Source organism: Chlorocebus sabaeus, chromosome 10 (genome assembly GCF_047675955.1).
Source record: "Chlorocebus sabaeus isolate Y175 chromosome 10, mChlSab1.0.hap1, whole genome shotgun sequence".
Taxonomy (NCBI): domain Eukaryota; kingdom Metazoa; phylum Chordata; class Mammalia; order Primates; family Cercopithecidae; genus Chlorocebus; species Chlorocebus sabaeus.
This window is the reverse complement of record NC_132913.1, coordinates 59,230,945-59,253,262: the sequence shown is the minus strand read 5'-3', so window position 1 is coordinate 59,253,262 and position 22,318 is coordinate 59,230,945. Positions and strand designations below refer to the sequence as shown.

Below are 22,318 nucleotides of genomic sequence, written 5' to 3'. Positions count from 1 at the left end.
AAAACCTGATGCTCAGAAGGAGATATATGTAAAGAAAATGCAATTTGTAGAGGACAGGGAAAAAGTAAATTAAGAAGCCGGGCACGCTGGCTCAACACCTGTAATCCCAGCACTTTGGGAGACCAAGGAGGGCAAATAATTTGAGGTCAGCAGTTCGAGACCAGCCTGGCTAACATGGTGAAACCCTGTCTCTACTAAAAATACAAAAATTAGCTGGGCGTGGTGGCTCAGGCCTGTAATCCCAGCTATTTAGGAGGCTGAAGCAGGAGAATTACTTGAACCTGGGAGGCGGAGGTTGCAGTGAGCTGCATTCCAGCCTAGGCAGCAGAGACTTCATCTCAAAACAAACAAACAAAAGAACAGGAAAATCAGCATCACATTTTCTTTCTGTTTTTTATACAAAAAAACACTTGAGAGATAATTGGTTTAGATGGTATTGATGCTTTCTTCAGAGCTCATCTTTAAGTATCAATTGTGAACTGTCGATAACAAAATTAAAAATTAACCAATTTAGATGAAAGACAAATTGCTTTCATTTCAGAAAGGATTTTAACTGAACTAGTTCATTTTATCTGTAGCAAATTATGTACACAGATATAATCTCTCAGAAGTCAACAAGTTTTATCTGTATACAGGCTTCTAAGATGAGACGGTTTGAAACTTTTATAGCTCCCTCATTTTAAGAGAATAGTGGTACTGTTGGTATGCTGCTGGTCACAGCTATTTTGTGTCCAGAGGCTACCAGTTACTTTACTTCTCTGACAGATTTTACTGATGGAAACTGATCAAAGGACAAGACAATGCCTGTCCAACTTGGGATTTTGCCCCAAGCATCCATCAAATCAGATTTTTAAAAGTAAATTTCAACTTACATCCTGCTTTTGTTACATAATAACTGGTTTACTAGCACACATTATAAATTTTTACTTTGAATGATTCTGTTTCCAGCTATTTATACTCTACTTCATTAAAAACAAAACTATATTAAGCAGTTTGTCATTATTTTTTCTTGCCGTATTTCAATACCTTGGTAACCTTACAGCAAATCCTAATAGATGGGCATTTCATTTTACACAAGACATATTTTAATAATGATGTGTAAATTGGATTTTTATACACTGATTTGTATCTTCTTATATTTTTATTTATAGAATGTTTATGCTAACTTCTAAGTTATCTTCAAATAATATTTGATGCCAAAATTTTAGCTTTTAGGCTGTATCTAGTTTGATTTCCTTTTCTTAACTGCCTTCCAGAACAGTTAATAGGATTTTATTTAAAACAAAATAAAACCTATACTAATAACATTTTCTATTATGAAAAATCAGTAAGAACTTAAACAAATTTACAAGGAAAAAACCAAACCACCCCATTAAAAAGAGACATGGACAGACACTTTTCAAAGAAGACATACATGTAGCCAAGAAGCATATTAATAAAAGCCCAATGCCACTGATCATTAGAGAAATGTAAATTAAAACCACAATGAGATACCATCTTACACCAGTCAGAATGGCTGTTATTAAAGTCAAAAAATAACAGATGCCAGCAAGGTAGTGGAGAAAAGGGAACACTATATTATAAACCGTTGGTGGGAGTATAAATTAGTCCAACCACTGTGGAAAGCAGTGTGGCAATTCCTCAAAGAGCTAAAAACAGAACTACCATTTGACCCAGCAATCCCATTACTAGGTATATACTCAGAGGAATATCAATCATTCTACCATAAAGACACATGCATGCAAACATTCACTGCAGCACTATTCACAATAGCAAAGACATGGAATCAACCTAAATGTCCATCAGTGACAGACTGGATAAAGAAAATGTGGTATATACACACCACAGAATACTATGCAGTCATAAAAAAGAACAGGATCATGTATTTTGCCAGGACATGGATGCAGCTGGAAGCCATTATCCTTAGCAAACTAACACAGGCACAGAAAACCAAATACTGTATGTTCTTACTTAACAAGTGGGAGTAAATGATGAGAACACATGGACAAAAAGAAGGGAACAACAGACACTGGGGCCTACTTGAAGGTGGAGGTTGGGAGAAGAGCAGAAAAATTAACTATTGGATACTAGGCTTAGTACCTGGGTGTTGAAATAATCTGTACAAGAAACCCCCGGGACACTAGTTTACCTATGTAACAAACTTCCACATGTATCCCTGAACCTGAAAGTTAAAAAAGAAAGAAAAATCATATTGAAAAAATAAAATTACCAGGATAACCTTAAAGAAATGTTTTAAAGGTGTCAGATGTAAAATCTTAGAAGCAAAGTGTGGAAGGAATGGTAAGTATTTAAGAATGAGGTTTATTGTAACTATTTAAGAATCATATCACACATTAACATATCACAACTAAGCATTTATTATACTGTTTAAGAAGGGAAGCAATTGCAGTAGTATTTCAGAAGCTATATCTTTTTTTAAATGCAATATATGCTCATAAACTCTAAACAGTATTTTAAAATATACAATCTCTGCAAAAGAAAATATTCAACTAAAGATAGATAACTTTTAGTATAAGCAAAATGTCACAAGATTTTAAAATTAAAGTCATCAGATTTTTCACAGCACATTGTACAGAAAATTTGCAAGCTTCCTGTACGGAACAGTATAATCTTTACTCTTGAGCGAGTCGCTCAATAACACGCCGGTAATCTTCCACTAGTTCCTGAAAACTCTCTTCCAGCTGTTCATGTTGCATGCTTATTTCTATTTGGTTCATCTGGTTTGTCAGTTCTTCTGGTCTGAGACATTTTCTCATCTTAGCAAGATCTCTCTGCTTTTTCTAAGTGACAAACAATTATTTGTTAGATTAAGAAAGCAAATATATTTCCTTATAGTCTTACAATTTTAAGTCTCCAATGTTAAAACTAAGAATACTATGAATACGCCCAAACTTGTCCCTGTTTTTTTTTTTTTTTAAAGGAAGCTTAAACATAATGTTAACCATGAATTGCAAACCCTCTAAAAAGAGTTAACAAGAAGACCTGGTATTTGTGTCCAATGATGGTAAATACAGACATGTGACTAGCAGCCCCTCCAAAACTTTAAAGAACTCTGGGCAGTATAGACACTCAAATATTTGTTTAATAAATACAAGACATTAGCTAAAGAAAGACAACTGAGATTAAGTGCTATTATTCTTCATTTTACTATTCAGTCATTAATTAATTACATTTTAAATTCCACCCAGTGAAGTACTTGTGGGCCACATGCTAATTTTAACATTAACTGTTAGAAATGTTTCAGAAACACAAATGGGAAACTGTTATACTTTAAAAATATATTAATGAGAATTTGAGTCTTTATTAAGTTCCAGACATACATTATCATACTAAACCCTCCCTGTTTAACTGATACCGCTATGCTGAGGAGTTTGCAACAGGGAGCTGGTAACAACTTTTATGCAGGACACTGTGTCAAAACAATACTGTGTCAGAGATGTTTAGGATGGGACTGGAGGACTGGGCAGCTACTGCAGGAGTTGAAGCCAGGGTTGATGAAAGCCTAGATCAAGTCAGCAGCAGCAGAGACGGAGAGGACAGGGCAGATTTAGGGGAGAAAATAGTGGGTGATATGAGGAAGGAAGAATGAAGAATAACTCCAAGATTCCTGGTTGGGTGGCATTATGCAAAAAAATATGAAGCTTTCATGTTTTGGATATACTGTTCTAGAACTCCTGGGCCCAAGCGATCCACCCACCTTGGCCTCCCAAAGTGCTGCGATTACAGCTGTGAGACACCGCACCCAGCCCAGTTCTGGCCTTTTAGACAGGTGAACTGGCTGGACAGGTAAAGGTACTTAATAATAATATAAAAAAGAATTATCATTCTTTAAGAGTAGAAAATACTTGTACTTACGAACTACAGAGATTCCCATTATTTGGCATTAGCTGTGTGACTACTACTTGTACTCAGAATTTCTATCTTTCAATTGTTATATTTTATATAAAATGTCACATTAATATCTAAAATATATAATTCAATAAATTATTTTACTTTAGTAAAATCTTAATACTCTTAAATGTTGCCATCTATTTATACTGTTCTCTGTGCCCAAATTTCATCATTAAGACATTTTCTAGCTAACAAATATTACTTAAAGATCAAAACCTTTGGAAAGTACCATTTCTACCCATTTTCTGATGTTTCTGAATTGATAACATCAAATAATAAAATGCTACTTTGGATAATTTTTGAGGAGACCATTATAATTTATTACAACCTGCTATATGCAGATGATGGTCTGTAAAATAGAAAAACCATTAAATTGCAACGAAATGACACTATGAGGAACTATTCATACATCTGTGTATGAATTCAAGATAAAATGATTTACTCATAGGCAAATAATAATTACTTTTATATTCAGAATATGATACAGTTGAACAGAATTACAATGACAAGTTAGGAAATATAGTTGCACTGCAAAGTAAAAAGATGCTATGAAGGAAGGAAAAGTTGGGATTCAGCAAGTAGTGTCAGCCAGTGAACCATCAGCATTCAAGACTGGCTCTATAAAGCAGAATCCATGGCAAATAAAATTTAAATTTTCTTTAAATTTACAAAGGAAAACCAAAACTACGTGTACCTGATATCGTTATTTAATTTACTTTCTCAAATTATAATGCAGATTCAACTTGGTCATTTATGTTACCAGCTGTTGTGATGTATAACCCTATAGGTATAGTATATATAAATGTAGCAACAACATTTCATCATTGAGCAACTGTACTCAATAATTATCTGTTGAATAAATTAAATATTCTGCCAATCAGCTCACTACTGAGCTGCAACTAGATGACAAATTTTCTTCTTTTTTGAGATGGAGTTTTGCTCGTCACCCAAGCTGGAATACAATGGCGCAATCTTGGCTCACTGCAACCTCTGCCTCCCAGGTTCAAGCAATTCTCCTGCCTCAGCCTCCCGAGTAGCTGGGATTACAGGCACCTACCACCATGCCTGGCTAATTTTTGTATTTTTAGTAGAGACAGGGTTTCACCATGTTGGCCAGGCTGGTCTTGAACTCCTGACCTCAGGTGATACACCCGCCTTGGCCTCCCAAAGTGCTGGGATCACAGGTGTGGGCCACCACGCCTGGCCATGAGTGAGAATTTTTATAAATAACTGGAAGAATATTTCTACTTTTGTAAAAGTTAATTTTACAAAATGACTTGGACTCTCTCATACATTGGCATTTGGTAGCTTTTCTTCTGTTTTAAACAGTGAAAAGAATACAGTGTTTAAGATTCTTGAAAGTCCTACCTTATATGGGCTAATTAGTCTTCTTTTAATATCCAGTCTATAGCTTCTGTATTGTTCGGCATCACTCATGTCAGTTACCAGTAGTCGAAGAATTTCATAAACCCTTCTAGCATGTTGCTAGAATGAAACAAAAGAAAATGTGAACATTTTCAAAGTAAAAATAATGACACAGGATATATTTTCAAAGTAAAAAAAATACATTTTTTTAAAAAGTAAAAAAATATACATATACACAGGATACATTTTCAAAGTAAAAAAAAAGAACACAGGATATATTTAATATCTGCCATGAGCAAGGAATTGTGCTAGATACCAGAGGAAAGGCAATAAAAGTAGTTGCCCTCAAGCAGTCTAGTGGGTAACACAAATGATTATGGTATGGATAATTTAATGTGGCACGTTCATAGTTCACTGCAGCCTCAACCTCCTAGATTCAAGCCATCCTCCCACCTCAGCCTCCTGAGCCGCTGGGACCATAGGCATATGCCACCACACCCGGCTATTTTTTTTTTTTTTTTTTTTTGTAGAAATGGGATCTCACTTTGTTGCCCAGGCTGGTCTTCGACTCCCAGCTTCAAGCAATCCTCCTGCCTCAGCCTCCCAAAGTATTAGAATTACTGGCGTAAGCTACTGCCCCAGCCTTGGTGACAGATTTTAAATAGGAGAGTAAGCAACATGCACAAATTTTGAGTTTTAAATAAGTCAGTCTTTCAGCTACATAGAAATGGTAGCAAAAAGAAGTACAGAGAGACCAATCAAGAAGCTGAGTTATTACATCAGATAAAAAACCATGAGGGCATGAACTGGAACAGCACAAGTAAGAAGACCAAGGGGACAAGGACTCTAGAAACATATGAGAGGAAAAACTGACTTAGAGAAGGATGCGAAAATGTGAGTTTTCACAGCCTAGGAGAGATATAGGAGGCAGCAGAAAATAGAAAATCTGAAGAAAATTCTAGTCTAAGGGCAAGGATTTAAGCAATGTCAGTATATAGGTAAGAGTTAAAACCATAAGGTTGGTTAAGGTCACCTGAAGAAAGCATATACAGTGATAAAAGGAGAAAGGTCAGAAACCTGGTAGTACAGTGACAGTTAAAAAGCAGATAGGGCTGGACATGGTGGCTCATGCCTATAGTCCCAGCATTTTGGGAGGCCACGGTGGGCAGATCGCTTGAGCCTAGCAGTTTGACAACAGCCTGTAGGAACCCTGTCTCTACAAAAATTAGCCAGGTGTGGTGGCGTACCCCTGTAGTCCCAGCTACTCAGGAGGCTCAGGTGGGAGAGTCATTTGAGCCCAGGAGGTTAAGGCTGCAGTGAGCCGTGATTACACCACTGTACTCCACTTCAGGTGACAGAGCAAGAGACCCTGTCTCAAAAAAAAAAAAAAAAAAAAAGGAAAAGAAAAAAAAAGACAAATAGTATCAAAGAAATATCAGAAGAATCAGGAAGTTTTCGGTAGCACTGAAGCCAAAGGAGAACCACAGTTTTTCTGTTGGTGTTGTTTCACTTGTATATTTATTTGGGCAGGGAGTTAGGGTATGGGTAGGTTGGGAAGATAGTATTTTCTGACTTTCTGGAAGGGAACCTGAGTTGAGCCTGGAAAAATGAGTACTATCTGGCCAGGCAAATAGGAAAAGGGAGTATTTCAGGTAAAGAGAATAGAATATGTAAAGGAATACAGAAGGAAGAAGGATGTGGCAGAGTTGGGAAATGGCTAGAAGATCAGTTAAGCCAGAGCATGTGGCAAAGTAGTAACAGGCTTGAAGCTAGCAAGGTAGGCAGGGTCCAGATTATCACGGACTCTGTGCCCTAAGTAGGGAGTTTGAATTCCTTTTTAAAGAAAGCACCATTAAAAAAATATATATATATTCATATACCCTTTCTTTTAAAAGTTGAGCTATTAAACAAATTTTTTTTTTTTTTTAAAAGACGGAGTCTGTCTCTGTTGCCCAGGCTAGAGTGCAGTGGCATGATCTCGGCTCACTGCAACCTCTGCCTCCCGGGTTCAAGCGATTCTTCTGCCTCAGCCTCCTGAATAGCTGGAATTACAGGCATGTGCCACCACAAATTAATTTTTGTATTTTTAGTAGAGACAGGGTTTCACCATATTGGACAGGCTGGTCTCAAACTCCTGACCTCGTGATCCATCCGCCTTGGCCTCAAAGTGCGGGGATTACAGGCGTGAGCCACCCTGCCTGGCCTAAACAAATTTCTTTTTTTTTGTTTTTTGAGATGGAGTCTCACTCGGACGCTCAGGCTGGAGTGCAGTGGCACCATCTCGGCTCACTGCAACCTCAGCCTCCCGGGTTCAAGCAATTCTCCTGCCTCAGCCTCCCGAGTAACTGGGACTACAGGCACATGCCACCATGACCGGCTTTTTTGTATTTTTAGTAGAGACGGGGTTTCACTGTGTTAGCCAGGATGGTCTCGATGTCCTGACCTCATGATCTGTCCACCTTGGCCTCCCAAAGTGCTGGGATTTACAGGCATGAGCCACCGCACCCAGCCCATCCCACATACTTTCATAATCTAAATCCTACTCATTCTTCAAGGTTTATATCAAATGCCATCCTTTCTATAACTACTGATTTCCTTGCTTACATAAATGTAATAAACTCCCTTCTCTGAACTTTCATATTATTTTTTCTGTACCTATCTTAAGACATTTACTACTTTAAAATTTAAATAAATATATAAAAGTATATAAAATGAAATACATGTTTTACTTCAACCCTTCTTCCCATCAATAATGTCTCCAGGGGTACAACTACTTGAGAGAGCAAAAATAAGATCCTATTATCCATCTTTCCTCTGCTTATTATGCTTAATATAGCAATAACACCTATTATCTTCCCATTTTATTAATGAGGAAATTGAGGCACAAGGAGGTAAATTAAATTGCCATAAATCACAGAGCAAGTGTTGGAGCTAGATTTGAACTCAGGCAATTTGGCTTCAAAGCTGTACTGTTAACCACTGCTGGTTCCCACACATGTATTCTTAATGTCCTTATAATATTTTAGTTAAGGTATGCACTTTAAAAATTTGTTTGTAATTTAAATCTGTTTTCCTCCTACAGAATAAAAATACCTTATTTATTTTGAACTTCTGTTGTGCCTCTATTGCCATATCTTCATTGAATCCTTGCATTAATTTTTCCCGGGAAAAACAGGGCAAATCTTGACAAAGCTTCACAAGCACAAAGTCTCGTAATTTCACATAGCTTTTGGATGGATCTTCCGCTAAATAAATAAGGCAAAATAATATTAACATTTCCTTTATACTCAATATAATTTCTTCATCATTTGCAATCTCAACATATATGGTAGGCTAGGAAGGCAAATATTCTTAAAAGACTTACACATACAAAAGTTACAACATGAAAGGATTATTCCTTATAAGTAAAACTATTATAAATCCAATCCTTTTGCAAAGACATTTGTATTAATATTTGTGAATCAAGAGCTACCTATTTCAAATTTAAACTTTTTTTTTTCTTTGAGACAGATTCTCACTCTGTCACTCAAGCTGGAGTGCAGTGGCATGATCATGGCTCACCACAGCCTCAACCTCCCAGGATCAGGTGATCCTCCTATTTCAGCCTCCCTGGTAGCTAGGACTACAGGCTCCCGCCGCCACACTTGGGTAATTTTTGTATTTTTTGTAGAGACAGGGTTTCACCATGTTGCCCAGGCTGGTTTTGAATTCCTGGGCTCAAGTGATCCACCTGCCTCAGCCTCCCAAAGTGCTAGGATTATAAGCATAAGTGACTACACCCAGCCTCAAATTTAAACTTTTTAACTGGCATGGTATCACATGCATCTTAGTTTTGATTCCAATTAAAGTAGCTGTATAAGTGGGAGATTCAAATTTGGATGAACAGATCAGGCACAGTGGCACACGACTGTAATCTCAGCACTTTGGGAGACGTGAGGCAGGCAGATCACTTGAGGCCAGGAGTTAGAGACCAGCCTGGCCAACATGACAAAATCCCATCTCTACTAAAAATACAAAAATTAGGCTGGGTGTGGTGGCTCACGCCTGTAATCCCAGCACTTTGGGAGGCCAAGGCAGGCAGATCACCTGAGGTCAGGAGTTCGAGAAAGCCTGGTCAACATAGTGAAACTGTTTCTACTAAAAATACAAAAATTAGCCGAGCATGGTGGTGCATGCCTGTACTCTCAGCTACTCAGGAGACTGAGGCAGGAGAATTGCTTGAACCTGGGAGGCGGAGGCTGCAGTGAGCTGAGATTGCACCACTGTACTCCAGCCTGGGCGACAGAGTGACACTCTGTCTCCAGACAAACAAACAAACAACGAATTAGCCAGGTGTGGTCATGCACACTCCTCCCAGCTACTCAGGAGGCTGAAGCATGAGAAGCACTTGACTCTTGGGGGCTGAGGTTGTAGTGAGTGAGCCAAGACTGCGCTACTGCACTCCACCCTGGGTGACAGAGACTGTCTCAAAAAAAAAAAAAAAAAAAAATTCATACATAAAGACAAAGGACCCAGAATATCCAAAACAATATTGAAAAAGAACAGGCCGGGCACAGTGGCTCACACCTGTAATCCCAGCACTTTGGGAGGCCAAGGCAGGCGGATCACGAGGTCAGGAGTTTGAGACCAGCCTGGCCAACATGGTGAAACCCCGTCTCTGCTAAATACAAAAATTAGCCAGGCGTGGTGGTGGTAATCCCAGCTACTTGGGAGGCTGAGGCAGGAGAATCACTTGAACCGAGGCTGCAGTGAGCCAAGATTGTGTCACTGCACTCCAGCCTGGGCAACAGAGCAAGACTCCATCTGGGGAAAAAAAAAGAGCAAAACGTGGAGGACTAAACACTTTCTGATTTTAAAACTTACTTCAAACCTAAGATAATCAAGACCATGTGACACTAGCATAAGGATAGACATATACATCAAAGGAACTGAACTGATAGTCCAGAAATAAAACCATAGATTTAGGTCTGTTAATCTTGGAGAAGGTTGCAAAGACAATTCAATGGGGGAAAGGAGTCTTTTCAACATATGGTGACGGGACAGTTGGATCTCTATCATCAAAAGTATAAAGTTGGATCCCCTTTCCTCACACCATACATAAAAATTAACCAAAATTGATCATAGTCCCACATTTAAGAGGTAAAACTATAAAACTCTTAAAAGAAAACACAGAGTAAATCTTCATGACCTCTGGTTAGACAACGGTTTCTTAGACAATGAGACCAAAGCATAAGCAACAAAAGAAAAAATAGATAAACTAGGTGACAAAAAATTTAAAACTCTTGTATTTCAAATGATACTAGTAAGAAAATGAAAAAAATAACATACAGAATGGGAGACTATTTGTAAATCATGTATCTAATAAAACACTTGTATCCAGACTCATATAAATTGGTATAAAAACTCTTATAATTTCGTTAAAAAAACCCAACTAAAAAATAGGCAAAGGATCTAAATTGACATTTATCAATAAGATATATACAAGTGGATAATAAGCACATGGAAAAATGCACAATCTCCCTAGCCACAGGAAATGTCAATCAAAACCACAATGATATACCACTTCATACCTACAAGGATGGCTAGAATTAAAAACACAGTAACAAGTATTGATGAGTATATGGAGAAATTGAAACCCTGATACCCTGATATTACATTAATAGAAATGTAAAATGGTGTAGCCATTTTGGAAAATAGTCTGGTGATTCCTCAAAAAGTTAAACATAGTTACCAGATTTCCCATAATTTCCAGTCTTAGGTATATACCCAAGAGATAGGAAAACACAGGTCCACATAAAAATTTGTACATGACTGTTCCTAGTAGCATTATTCATTCATAAGAGCCAAAAAGTGAGAACAATCTAAAGTGGGAACAATCTAAAATGTTCAACTGACCAATGAATATATAAAATGATATAACGCACAGTGGAATATTATTTGGCAATAAGAAGAAATGAAGTACTGTTATATGCTATAAGAATGCACCTTGAAAACATTATGCTATGTGAAAGAAACTAGTCACATATTGCATGATTCCAATGTCCAGAATAGGCAAATTTATAGAGACAGGAAGTAGATTAGTGGTTGCCTAGGGATAGGAGTTGAGGGGAGGAAAGGAGTGCTAACAGGGATTTCTTTTGGGGGTTTCTTTTATGGGGGAACAGAATATTCCAAAATTAGATTATTCGCTAGGGCCGCTAGCACTTTGGGAGGCAGAGGTGGACAGATCTCTTGAGACTAGAAGTTTGAGGCCAGCCTGGCCAACAAGGCCAAACACCGTCTCTACTAAAAATACAAAAATTAGCCAGGTGTGGTGGCACATTCCTGTGATCCCAGCTACTCAGGAGGCTGAGGCACGAGAGTCGCTTGAACCTAGGAGGCAGAGGTTGCAGTGAGCTGCAATCACCCTACTGCACTCCAGCCTGGGTGACAGACTGAGACTGTCTCAAACAAACAAAAATATTATGGTGATGGTTGTGCTGTAAATATCATCTTAAAACTGTCTACTTTCAGTGAATGAATTGTATGGTGTGTTAATTATATACCAATAAAGCTATTTTTTAAAAAAAAGCCTGAGACAGGGTAATGTCTTATGATTCCAAGAAAAACATTCATGGCCGGGTGCGGTGGCTCAAGGCTGTAATCCCAGCACTTTGGGAGGCCGAGACGGGCGGATCACGAGGTCAGGAGATCGAGACCATCCTGGCTAACATGATGAAACCCCGTCTCTACTAAAAAATACAAAAAACTAGCCGGGCGCAGTGGCGGGTGCCTGTAGTCCCAGCTACTCGGGAGGCTGAGGCAGGAGAATGGCATAAACTCGGGAGGCGGAGCTTGCAGTGAGCTGAGATCCGGCCACTGCACTCCAGCCTGGGCGACAGAGTGAGACTCCATCTCAAAAAAAAAAAAAAAAAAAAAAAAAACACATTCATTCATTCAACTCATTTGTACTAAATACCTTTTTTATGCTTCTATGCCACAGTTAATTATTCACATCATATGCATGTAGTTATTAAGTGCCATTTGACTATGACTTTAAAATAGTAAGAATTGAAATCAAGCCACTGCATCAATTTGGGATGAAATTATGATCTATTAAGAATAGTGAAATCAACAGTAAAACAAAATAAGTAAAATACAGACCTACACAGAAAATCAAGTAAACCTAAGACTGTTATATAATTTGTCACCCTATCCCATTCTTCAGTCTTTTCTCACTTTAATTTACCTGCATCATCCATTATACAAGCCACCCAGAAACCTGGAGGACATTTATTTCTTCCATCTGGTTCCACTAGTATTTTTGTCAACTAATAACCTTTTTTTAACTCATCCTCCTTACCTGTTCTCCCCTGCTTTATAAAATATAAACTGAACTCTGACACCACCCTATATTAAAATTATTCAAGCATATAAGAGAGGAAAGGAAGGAACAGAAAAAATACTTGAAGAAATAATGGTCAAAAACTTCCCAAATTTGATGAAAAACAATGGTCAACACATCTAGGAAGCTCAAACTTCAACTAGGAAAAACATAAAGAGATCTACACCCAAACATATCATAATCAAACTGTCAAAAGTGAAACAAAAAATCTTTAAAGCAGCAAGGGAAAAATGACTCATTAGAAACCAAGGAGGTCAGAAGTCAGTGGGATGACATATTCAAAGTACCAACAGGAGAAAAAAACCTATCAACCAAGAATTCTGTATCCAGCAAAACTATCCTTCAAAATAAAGGTGAAATAAAGATATTCCCAGAAAACCAAAGACTGAGGAAATCTGCCGCCAGCTGACCTGCCCAAAAGAAATATTAAAGAACTGCTTCAGGCCAAAAGAACATGGTACCACTGAAATCCACATGAAGAAATTAAGTATACTCATAAAGATATACATAAAAGTTAATATAAGTATTTTTTCTCTTTTCTTCTCTCAACTAATTTAAAAGACAATTACATAAAGCAATCATTATAAACCAGTGTTTGGCTTATAGTTAATACATAAGGATGTGGCCAGGAACGGTGGCTCATACCTGTAATCCCAGCATTTTCGGAGGCCAAAGCAGGCAGACTGCTTGAGCTCAGGAGTATGAGACCAAAAAGTACAAAAATTTAGCCAGGTGCGGTGGCATGCACCTTTAGTCCCAGCTACTCGGGAGGCTAAGGCAGGAGAATTGATTGAGCTTGGGAGGCAGAGGTTGCAGTGAGCCCAGGTCACACCTTTGCACTCCAGCCTGGGCAACAGGAGTAAAACCCTGTCTCAAAAAACAAAAACAAAACAAAAAAAAGATGTAATCCTACTGAGCAGCTAGGACTAGGACTACAGGTGTGTGCCACCACACTCTGCTAATTCTTTTTTTCTTTCTGGTAAAGAGATGGGGTCTTGCTATGTTGCCCAGACTGGTCTGAAACTCCTGGCCTCAAGTGATCCTTCCTCCTTGGCCTCCCAAAGTACTGGGATTACAGGCATTAGTCACTGAGTCCAGCCTAAGAAAATAACTTAAAAAAAAAAAAAATTTAAAAACCACAAAGAAATTGAAGTGGTTCAATAGAAAATATTATTTAACACAAAAGAAGCAGTAAAAAAGAAACAAAATAACAAAAAGGGTTTGACTCACACCTGTAATCCCTGCACCTTGAGAGGCCAAGGCGGGAGGATCACTTGAGCTCAAGAGTTCAAGACCAGCCTAGGCAATATAGCGAGACCCTGTCTCCACTAAAAATTTAAAAAATCAGCCAAAGTGTGGTGGCATACACCTGTAGTCTCAGCTACTTGGTAGGCTGAGAGGGGAGGACAGCTCGGGCCCAGGAGTTTGAGGCTGCAGTGAGCCATGATCATGCCACTGGACTTCAGACTCTGACAGAGCAAGACCCTGTCCTCCCCTCCCCACCAAAATAAATGAGACATATAGAAAACAAACAGCAAAATGGCAGGCATAATTCTAACCATAATAATAATTACATTAAATGCATGTATATTAAAATATTCTAATCAAAAGGCAAAGATTGTCAGACTGAATTTTAAAAGATCCAACCATACGCTGTCCACAAGAGAAACATTTTAGATTCAAGATGGATAGGTTCAAAGTCTAATGATGAAAAATGACAGTCGGGCACCGTGGCTTTATTTAATTGCAGCACTTTAGGAGGCTGAGCCGGGCACATCACCCGAGGTCAGGAGTTTGAGACCAGCCTGACCAACATGGTGAAACCCCATTTCTACTAAAAATACAAAAATTAGCCAAATGTGGTGGTGGGCACCTGTAATTCCAGCTACCTGGGAGGCCAAGGGAGGAGAACCGGTTGAACCCAGGAGGCGGAGGTTGCACTGAGCCAAGATTGTGCCACTGCACTCCAGTCTGGGTGACAGAGACTTCGTCTCCAAAAAAAAAAAAAAAAGATATACCAAGCAAACAGTATGCAAGCTAGAGTGGCCATATTAATATCAGGCAAAATAGAGTTTAAAGCCAGATGCAGTGGCTCATGCCTGTAATTCCAACACTCTGAGAGACCAAGTCAGGTAGATCGCTTGAGCCCTCGAGTTTGAGACCAGCCTAGGCAATATGGCAAAACTCTGTCTCTATTTTTTTTTTTTTTTTAAGAGTTTAAGACAAAAAAGGGGCACATTTTATAATGATAAAAAAAGTTTATTCATCAGGAAGGTATTACAATTATAAACAAATGCACAACTAACAACAGAGCCCCAAAATACATGAAGAAAATACTGACAGAATTAAAGGGAGAAATAGACAACAGAAATAGTTTGAAATTTCAGTACTGCACTCTCAATAATGGATAGAACAATTAGACAGAAAATTGGCAAAGATATAGAAGGCCTGAATAGCACTATCAATCAACTTGGCCCAACTGATATTTATAGAACATTTTACCCAATAACAGCAAAAGACATGTTCTTTATGAGTGTGCAAGGAACATTCATCCAGGAAAGACTTAATGTTAGGCCAGGGATTAATAAACTATGATGGCCCACGGGCCAATCTTGCCTGTGGCCTGTTTTTGCATGGTATGTGAACTAAGAATGGTTTCTAAACAACAAGAACAAAAACCAAGAGTATGCAACAGAGACTGTGTGTAGCTTGCAAAGCATAAAATACATCCTATCCTTTAAAAAAAAAAAAAAAAAAAAAAAGTTTGCTGACCCCCTAGGCTTGAACAGAAAACAAAACTCAATACATGAAAAAGGGCTGGGCATGATGGCTCACACCTGTGATCTTAGCACTTTGGGAGGCCAAGACGGGGGCACTGCTTGAACCCAGGAGTTCCAGACCAGCCTGGGCAACATGGCAAAACCCCATTTCTACAAAAATAGTAAAAATTAGCTGGGTGTGGTGGCGTGCACCTGTAGGCCCAACGACTTGGGAGGCTGAGGCAGAAGGATCACTTGAGGCCAGAAGGTTGAGGCTGCAGTGAGCCATGATTATGGCACTGCACTCCAGTGTGGGCGACAGAGCAAGATTCTGTCTCAAAAGATAGGTAGGTAGAATAAATGAAATAGAAAAAATAGAATAAATGAAAAAGGTTCACTGGAAGGTCATGCAAAAATTAAATATAAAATCACGTAAGTAAAGAAAAAGGACCAAAATCATTCTCTCTCTCTCTCTCTCTCTATATATATATATATATATATATATATTTTTTTTTTTTTTGGAGACAGAGTCTCGCTCTGTTGCCCAGGCTGGAGAGCAGTGGCGCGATCTTGGTTCACTGCAAGCTCCGCCTCCCGGGTTCACACCATTCTCCTGCCTCAGCCTCCCGAGTAGCGGGACTACAGGTGCCTGCCACCGCGCCTGGCTAATTTTTTGTACTTTTAGTAGAGTTGGGGTTTCACCGTGTTAGGCAGGATAGTCTCCATCTCCTGACCTCATGATCTGCCTGCCTCAGCCTCCCAAAGTGCTGAGATTACAGGTGTCAGCCAACGTGCCCGGCCTTTTTTTTTCAGACGGAGTTTCACTCTTGTTGCCCAGGCTGGAGTGCAATGGTGCCATCTCGGCTCACTGCAACCTCCGCCTCCCACGTTCAAGCGATTCTCCTGCCTCAGCCTCTCAAGTAGCTTGGATTACAGACAGGTGCCACCACGCCCGGCTAATTTTGTATTTTTAGTAGCGAAGGGGTTTCTCCTTGTTGATCAGGTTGGTCTCAAACTCCTGACCTCAGATGATCTGCTGGCCTCCACCTCCCAAAATGTTGGGATTACAGGCGTGAGCCACCACGCCCGGCCCTAAAATATGTTAACAACAGTGGAATTAAATTCAAACTTTACAAAAGGAAACATGGGAATCCATATTATTTAGAAATTGAACAACAGGCTTTAAATAATCCTTGGATCAAAAAAGAAATCACAAGGAAAATTAAAACATATTTTGAACTGAATGAAAATGAAAGCACAATTTCTAAAAAGTATGTGATGCAGCTACATCAATGCTTATATTTATACATAAATGTATATTATGTGTAAATATTTAGGTATTTAAATGTCTATATTAGAGGCCGGATGCGATGGCTTACGCCTGTAATCCCAGCACTTTGGGAGGCTGAGGCGGGCGGATCACGAGGTCAGGAGATTGAGACTACGGTGAAACCCCGTCTCTACTAAAAATGCAAAAAATTAGCCAGGCACAGTGGCAGGCACCTGTAGTCCCAGCTACTCAGGAGGCTGAGGCACGAGAATGGTGTGAACCTGGGAGGCGGAGCTTGCAGTGAACCGAGATCGCACCACTGTACTCCAGCCTGGGTGACAGAGCGAGACTCCGTCTCAAAAACAAAATGTCAGCCGGGCACAGTGGCTCAAGCCTGTAATCCCAGCACTTTGGGAGGCCGAGACGGGCGGATCACGAGGTCAGGAGATCGAGACCATCCTGGCTAACATGGCGAAACCCCCTCTCTACTAAAAAAAAAAAAAAACTAGCCGGGCGAGGTGGTGGGCGCCTGTAGTCCCAGTTACTTGGGAGGCTAAGGCAGGAGAATGGCGTAAACTCGGGAGGTGGAGCTTGCAGTGAGCTGAGATCCGGCCACTGCACTCCAGACTGGGGGACAGAGCCAGACTCCGTCTCGGGAAAAAAAAAAAAATGTCTATATTAGAAAAGAAAGGCCAAGCATGGTGGCTCACAACTGTAATCTCAGCACTTTGGGAGGCCAAAGTGGGCCAATCATTTGGGGCCAAGAGTTCAAGACAAGCCTGGCCAACAAAGCAAAGCCCTGTCTCTACCAAAAATACAAAAATGAGCTGGGTGCAGTGGCGCATGCCTAGAGTCCCAGCTGCCCAGGAGGCTGAGGCCTGGGAATCGCTTAAGCCTGGGAGGTGGAGGAGGTTCCACCACTTCACTCCAGCCCAGGTGACAGAGCGAGACTCTGTTTAAAAAAAGAAAAGAAAAGAAGACTTCAAATCAATATAACCTAAGATTCTATCTTAACTAGAAAAGGAAGGGCAAATTAAACCCAAAGTAATAAGAAGCAATAATAATAGAAGAGTAGAAATCAATGAAAAAGAAAACAAAAATAAACAAGTTCACATAAACACAAAGTTGGTTCTTTGAAATGATGGATGAATTGACAAACCTTTAGTTAGAATGACTGAAAAAAAAGAGAAAACAACATTTACCAAAATCAGGCATGAAAGAAGGGATATTCCTACCAACTTTACAGAAATTAGAAGAATTGTAAGGGAATATGCCATGAACTTTATGCCAACAAATAAGACAACTCAGATGAAATAGACAGCTTCTAGAAAGACACAAATTACCAAAATGACTCAAAAAGTAAATGACTATGTGAACTGACTATAACGAAGACATTTAATTACCAACTAAAAATCTTCCCACAAAGACAATCTACAACCAGATGGCTTTACTGGTAAATTCCACGAAACACCTGAAGAAGAAATAATGATTATCCTTCACAAACTATTCTAGAAAACAGAGGAAACAGGCCAGGCGCGGGGGCTCATGCCTGTAATCCCAGCACTTTGGGAGGCTGAGGCGAGTGGATCACCTGAGGTCAGGAGTTCGAGACCAGCCTGGCCAACATGGTGAAACCCCATCTCTACTAAAAATACAAAAATTAACCAGGCGTGGTGGTGCAGGCCTGTAGTCCCAACTACTCGGGAGGCTGAGGCAAGAGAATCAGTTGACCCTGGGAGGCAGAGGTTGCAGTGAGCCAAGATGGCGCCACTGCACTGGCAACAGAGTGAGACTCCATCTCCATTAAAAGGGAAGGGAAGGGGAGGGGAGGGGACAGAAGAAACCCTTCCCTTCCCTGCTTCCCCCTTCCCTTCCCTACTCATTCTATGAGGTCAGAGTTACCCTGACACTAAGGATCTAAGACAAAAACTACAAATCAATATCCCTCATGAATGTACATACAAATGTCCTCAACAAATATTAGGAAACCAAATCTGGCAATATATAAAATGAATTACATACCAGAACTAAATGGGATTTATACCAGAAATGCAAAGTTGGTTTAACATCCAAAAAAAATCAATGTAACATACCATGTTAACAAAATAAATGAGAAAAATTCAATACATGCAGAACAAAGCATTTGACAAAATCCAACATCAATTCATGATAAAAATGCTCAACAATCTAGAAATAGAAGGGAACTGCCTCAATTTCATAATTAACACATATGAAAGCTACAGCTAACATCATCGACAATGGTGAAAGACCAAATGCTTTCCCTCTAAAACTGGCAGCAAGGCATAGCTGTCTGCTTTCACCATTTCCAGTCACCATTATATTGGAGTTCTCAGCTAAGCAATCGGGTAAGAAAAAGAAAGAAAATGCATCTGACTGCAAAGGACGAAGTAAAAATGTCTTTATGGACAATGTGATCCTGTATGTGGAAAATTCTAACCAAAAAACCACTACAACTAATAAACAAGTTCAGTGAGGCTGCAGGATAGAACATCGATATATAAAACGCAATTGTATTTCTACATACTAAAACAGTCAATGATCCAAAAATGAAATTAATAATCCCATTCCCAACAGCATCAAAAATAAAACATTTACAAATAAAGTTAACAAAAGTAGTGCAAAATTTGTATACTGAAAACATTGTTTAGAAAAGTTTTAAAAGATCTAACTAAATGGAGATATTTCCTTTCTTTTTTTTTTTGAGATAGGGTCTCACTCACCCAGGCTGCAGTGCAGTATACGATCTTGGCTCACTGCCGCCTCGACCTTCTGGGCTCAAGTAATCCTCCCACCTCAGCCTCGTGAGTAGCTGGGCCCACAGGTGCTTGCCAACATGCCTGGCTAATTTTTGTATTTTTGTAGAGATGGAGTTTTGCCATTGCCTAGGCTGGTCTCGAACTCCTGGGCTCAAGAGATCCACCTGCTGCAGCCTCCCAAAGTGCTGGGATTACAGGTGCAAGCCACCACGCCTGGCCCAAGACATTTCATATTAATGGATTACAGCAGTGGTCCCCAACCTTTTTGGTACCAGAAGTGCCAAAAATCTCTAGCACCAGGGATTTTGTGGAAGGCATTTTTTCCCTGGGGATGAGGGGAACAGACAAGGGATGGTTTCTAGATGAAACTATTCTACCTCAGATCAGTCATCAGGCATTAGTTAGATTTGACCTATATCCTTTACATGTGCAGTTCACAATAGGGTCTGTGCTCCTATGAGAATCTAATGCCGCCACTGATCTGACAGGAGGTAAAGCTTAGGCATCATTTACCTCCTGTTGTGCAGCCCAGTCCTAATAGGCTCTGGACCAGTACCAGTCCGTAGCCCGGGGTTTTGAGACCCCGGATTAGAGGATTCTGAATTGTTAAGATGGGAATTTTCTTCAAATAAATAACAGATTCAATGTAATCCCTCAATCCCTATCAAGACTCAAGAGATTTTTTTTTTTTTTTTTTTTTTTTTTTTTTGCAGAAATTGGCGAGCTTATGCTAAAATTTTTATGGAAATACAAGGGACGTTGTATAAACAAAATAATTTTGAAAAAGAACAAAGTTGGAGGACTTTCACTTCTGATTTCAAGACTCATATATGGTTGAGGTGCTGCTTTGCCAGAGCCTCTGTGCCTAAAGGAAGGAGAAAGGGAGGCCACAAAGGCTAAGCAAGGCAGTACATAATTCCCCAAGCAGATCAATGTACAGCTCCAAGTTGAAAAGCAAAAGGCCAGAGAAGACACAAGAAGAGAGTGGAGAATGGAAGCTGCAAGTAACCCCAAAAAGAAGAAATCTCTAGCATCAGGCAAGAGATTGCCTGAGAATGAAGATGACTGACTGCCAACAAAAGTACAAAGGCATAGAACAGCTCATTGACATGAAGAACCCCAATTTGGGTGCCACAGATAACCAGAAAGGTCACACAACTGAATCTCGGCAGGCCAAAGGAGATTTCAAGAAAAGAAGACATTAAGAGAAAGCAAAAGAGCATTACATGAAATTGCATTTAGCTTGGAAGACAGAGCAGGTGATTATCTGGAAATAGCAGGAGAAAGCCAAGAAGGAAGACAGGAAAGCAAAAGATGATTCATCTTTGTCAGGAAAGTGAATGCAGTCACTCTCCCTGAAGAAGTAAGCATGGACTATATAGGAAGAGATACCAGGAACTGGGCCATGCTGCCAAAACCTCTGCTGTGCCTTGCCCACTCTGTGCTGTCACCACTGCAGCAGCCCTTTACAGCTAGGAGACCCCACAGCCTGCTGCTTGTGGGGGTTGGGGAAGGGCATCTGCTATAACTTTGTGTGTGCCAGGCAAGGTACAGTTGCTTACACCTGTAATCCCTTGCTTTGGGAGGCTGAGGCAGGACAGCTGGAGCCCTGGAGTTCAAGACCAGCCTGGGCTACACAGTGAGACCCCATCTCTACCGAAAATGCTTTAAAAATTAGCCAGGTATAGTGGCATGTGCCTGTAGTTCCAGCTACTTGGGAGGCTGAGGCAGGAGCTTTGCTTAAGCCCAGGAGTTCAAGGTGCAGTGAGCTATCACTCTACTGCACTCCAGCCTGGGTGACAGAGCAACACACTGTCTCAAACACTACCCCTACCTCCTCCAAAAAAACAAAAGAAAAACCCCAGAAAGATGCAGACAGCATTTCATATGTAACCGTTTGGATGTTTTCTTAAAAACTGTTTTTAGAGTTCAGGATCCTGGTGGGGGTCCTGGGAGGGGTGCCTTAAAAGGCAGGATTTTGTCAGGTAGATTATACAGTAGTGGGTGGTTGTGCCAGGGGTCGAGCACTGATGTATTTGCAACATGCAGCCCCAGTGTGTGCTGCTTGGGTGCTCACTCAGAAAAGGGCTGCCCTTTGGGACCCTGTACTCCTGTGTCCTTGAGGGTTATGGCCCAAGCCCAGCCAGTCCGCTCTGAGGCCTCTATCTCTACCCTTCCTTGTCCCATTCCCACTTGCCTGGCCAGGGCTAGGACCTATTTTTAACCCTATGCCATTGAGCATTTCAAGAAACTTCTGTTTACCTTGCAATACACAGACAAAACATCTTCCACAGATTCAACTCATATATTTGGCAGGTTAAACTTGACATTATCGTTTAAATATATATATATAAATTTATATATAAAGTTATATCAACCTAATCATGGCGGTTTGATAGTGGCATAAGGGTAGAAGTATAGATCATTAGAGAGTCTGGGAATAAACCTTCACATTTATGGTCAACTGATTTTCAAGAAAAGTACCAAGGCAATTCAATGAGGAAAGACACTCTGTTCAACAAATGGTGCCAAGACAGCTGCATATCCACATGTAAGAAGATGAACTGAGATACTTACCTCACATCATACACAACAATTTATTCAAAATGGACCAAGGACCTCAATGGAGGTTGGGGGTAGGGATGGAAACTGACTACAAATGGATATGAGGGATCTTTTCAGTGATGGAAATGTTCTAAAACAGGCAGATTTACTAAAAACCACTGAACTGTACACTTAAAATGGGTGAATTTTATGGTCTGGAAATTATACCTCAATAAAGTTGTTTTAATTAAAAACTCTACTAAAGACAAAGGCTTAAGCAAGTATCTCTTGTAAAACATTTGTTTGT

At 39.9% G+C, this 22,318-nt stretch overlaps 1 protein-coding gene across 1 annotated transcript in view; it reads right to left on the bottom strand.

The window, feature by feature from the left end:
- Window positions 1–2,354: 2,354 nt before the first annotated feature.
- HAT1 (histone acetyltransferase 1) overlaps window positions 2,355–22,318 on the bottom strand; it is a 68,998-nt gene continuing 49,034 nt past the window's right edge. Inside the window, exons 9-11 of the mRNA XM_007965359.3 lie at window positions 8,371–8,522; window positions 5,281–5,397; window positions 2,355–2,801 (exon numbers count right to left, since the gene is read on the bottom strand). Coding sequence (XP_007963550.1) covers window positions 2,634–2,801; window positions 5,281–5,397; window positions 8,371–8,522 — 437 coding nt within the window. The 3' untranslated portion in view covers window positions 2,355–2,633. The remainder of the gene's footprint in view (window positions 2,802–5,280; window positions 5,398–8,370; window positions 8,523–22,318) is intronic.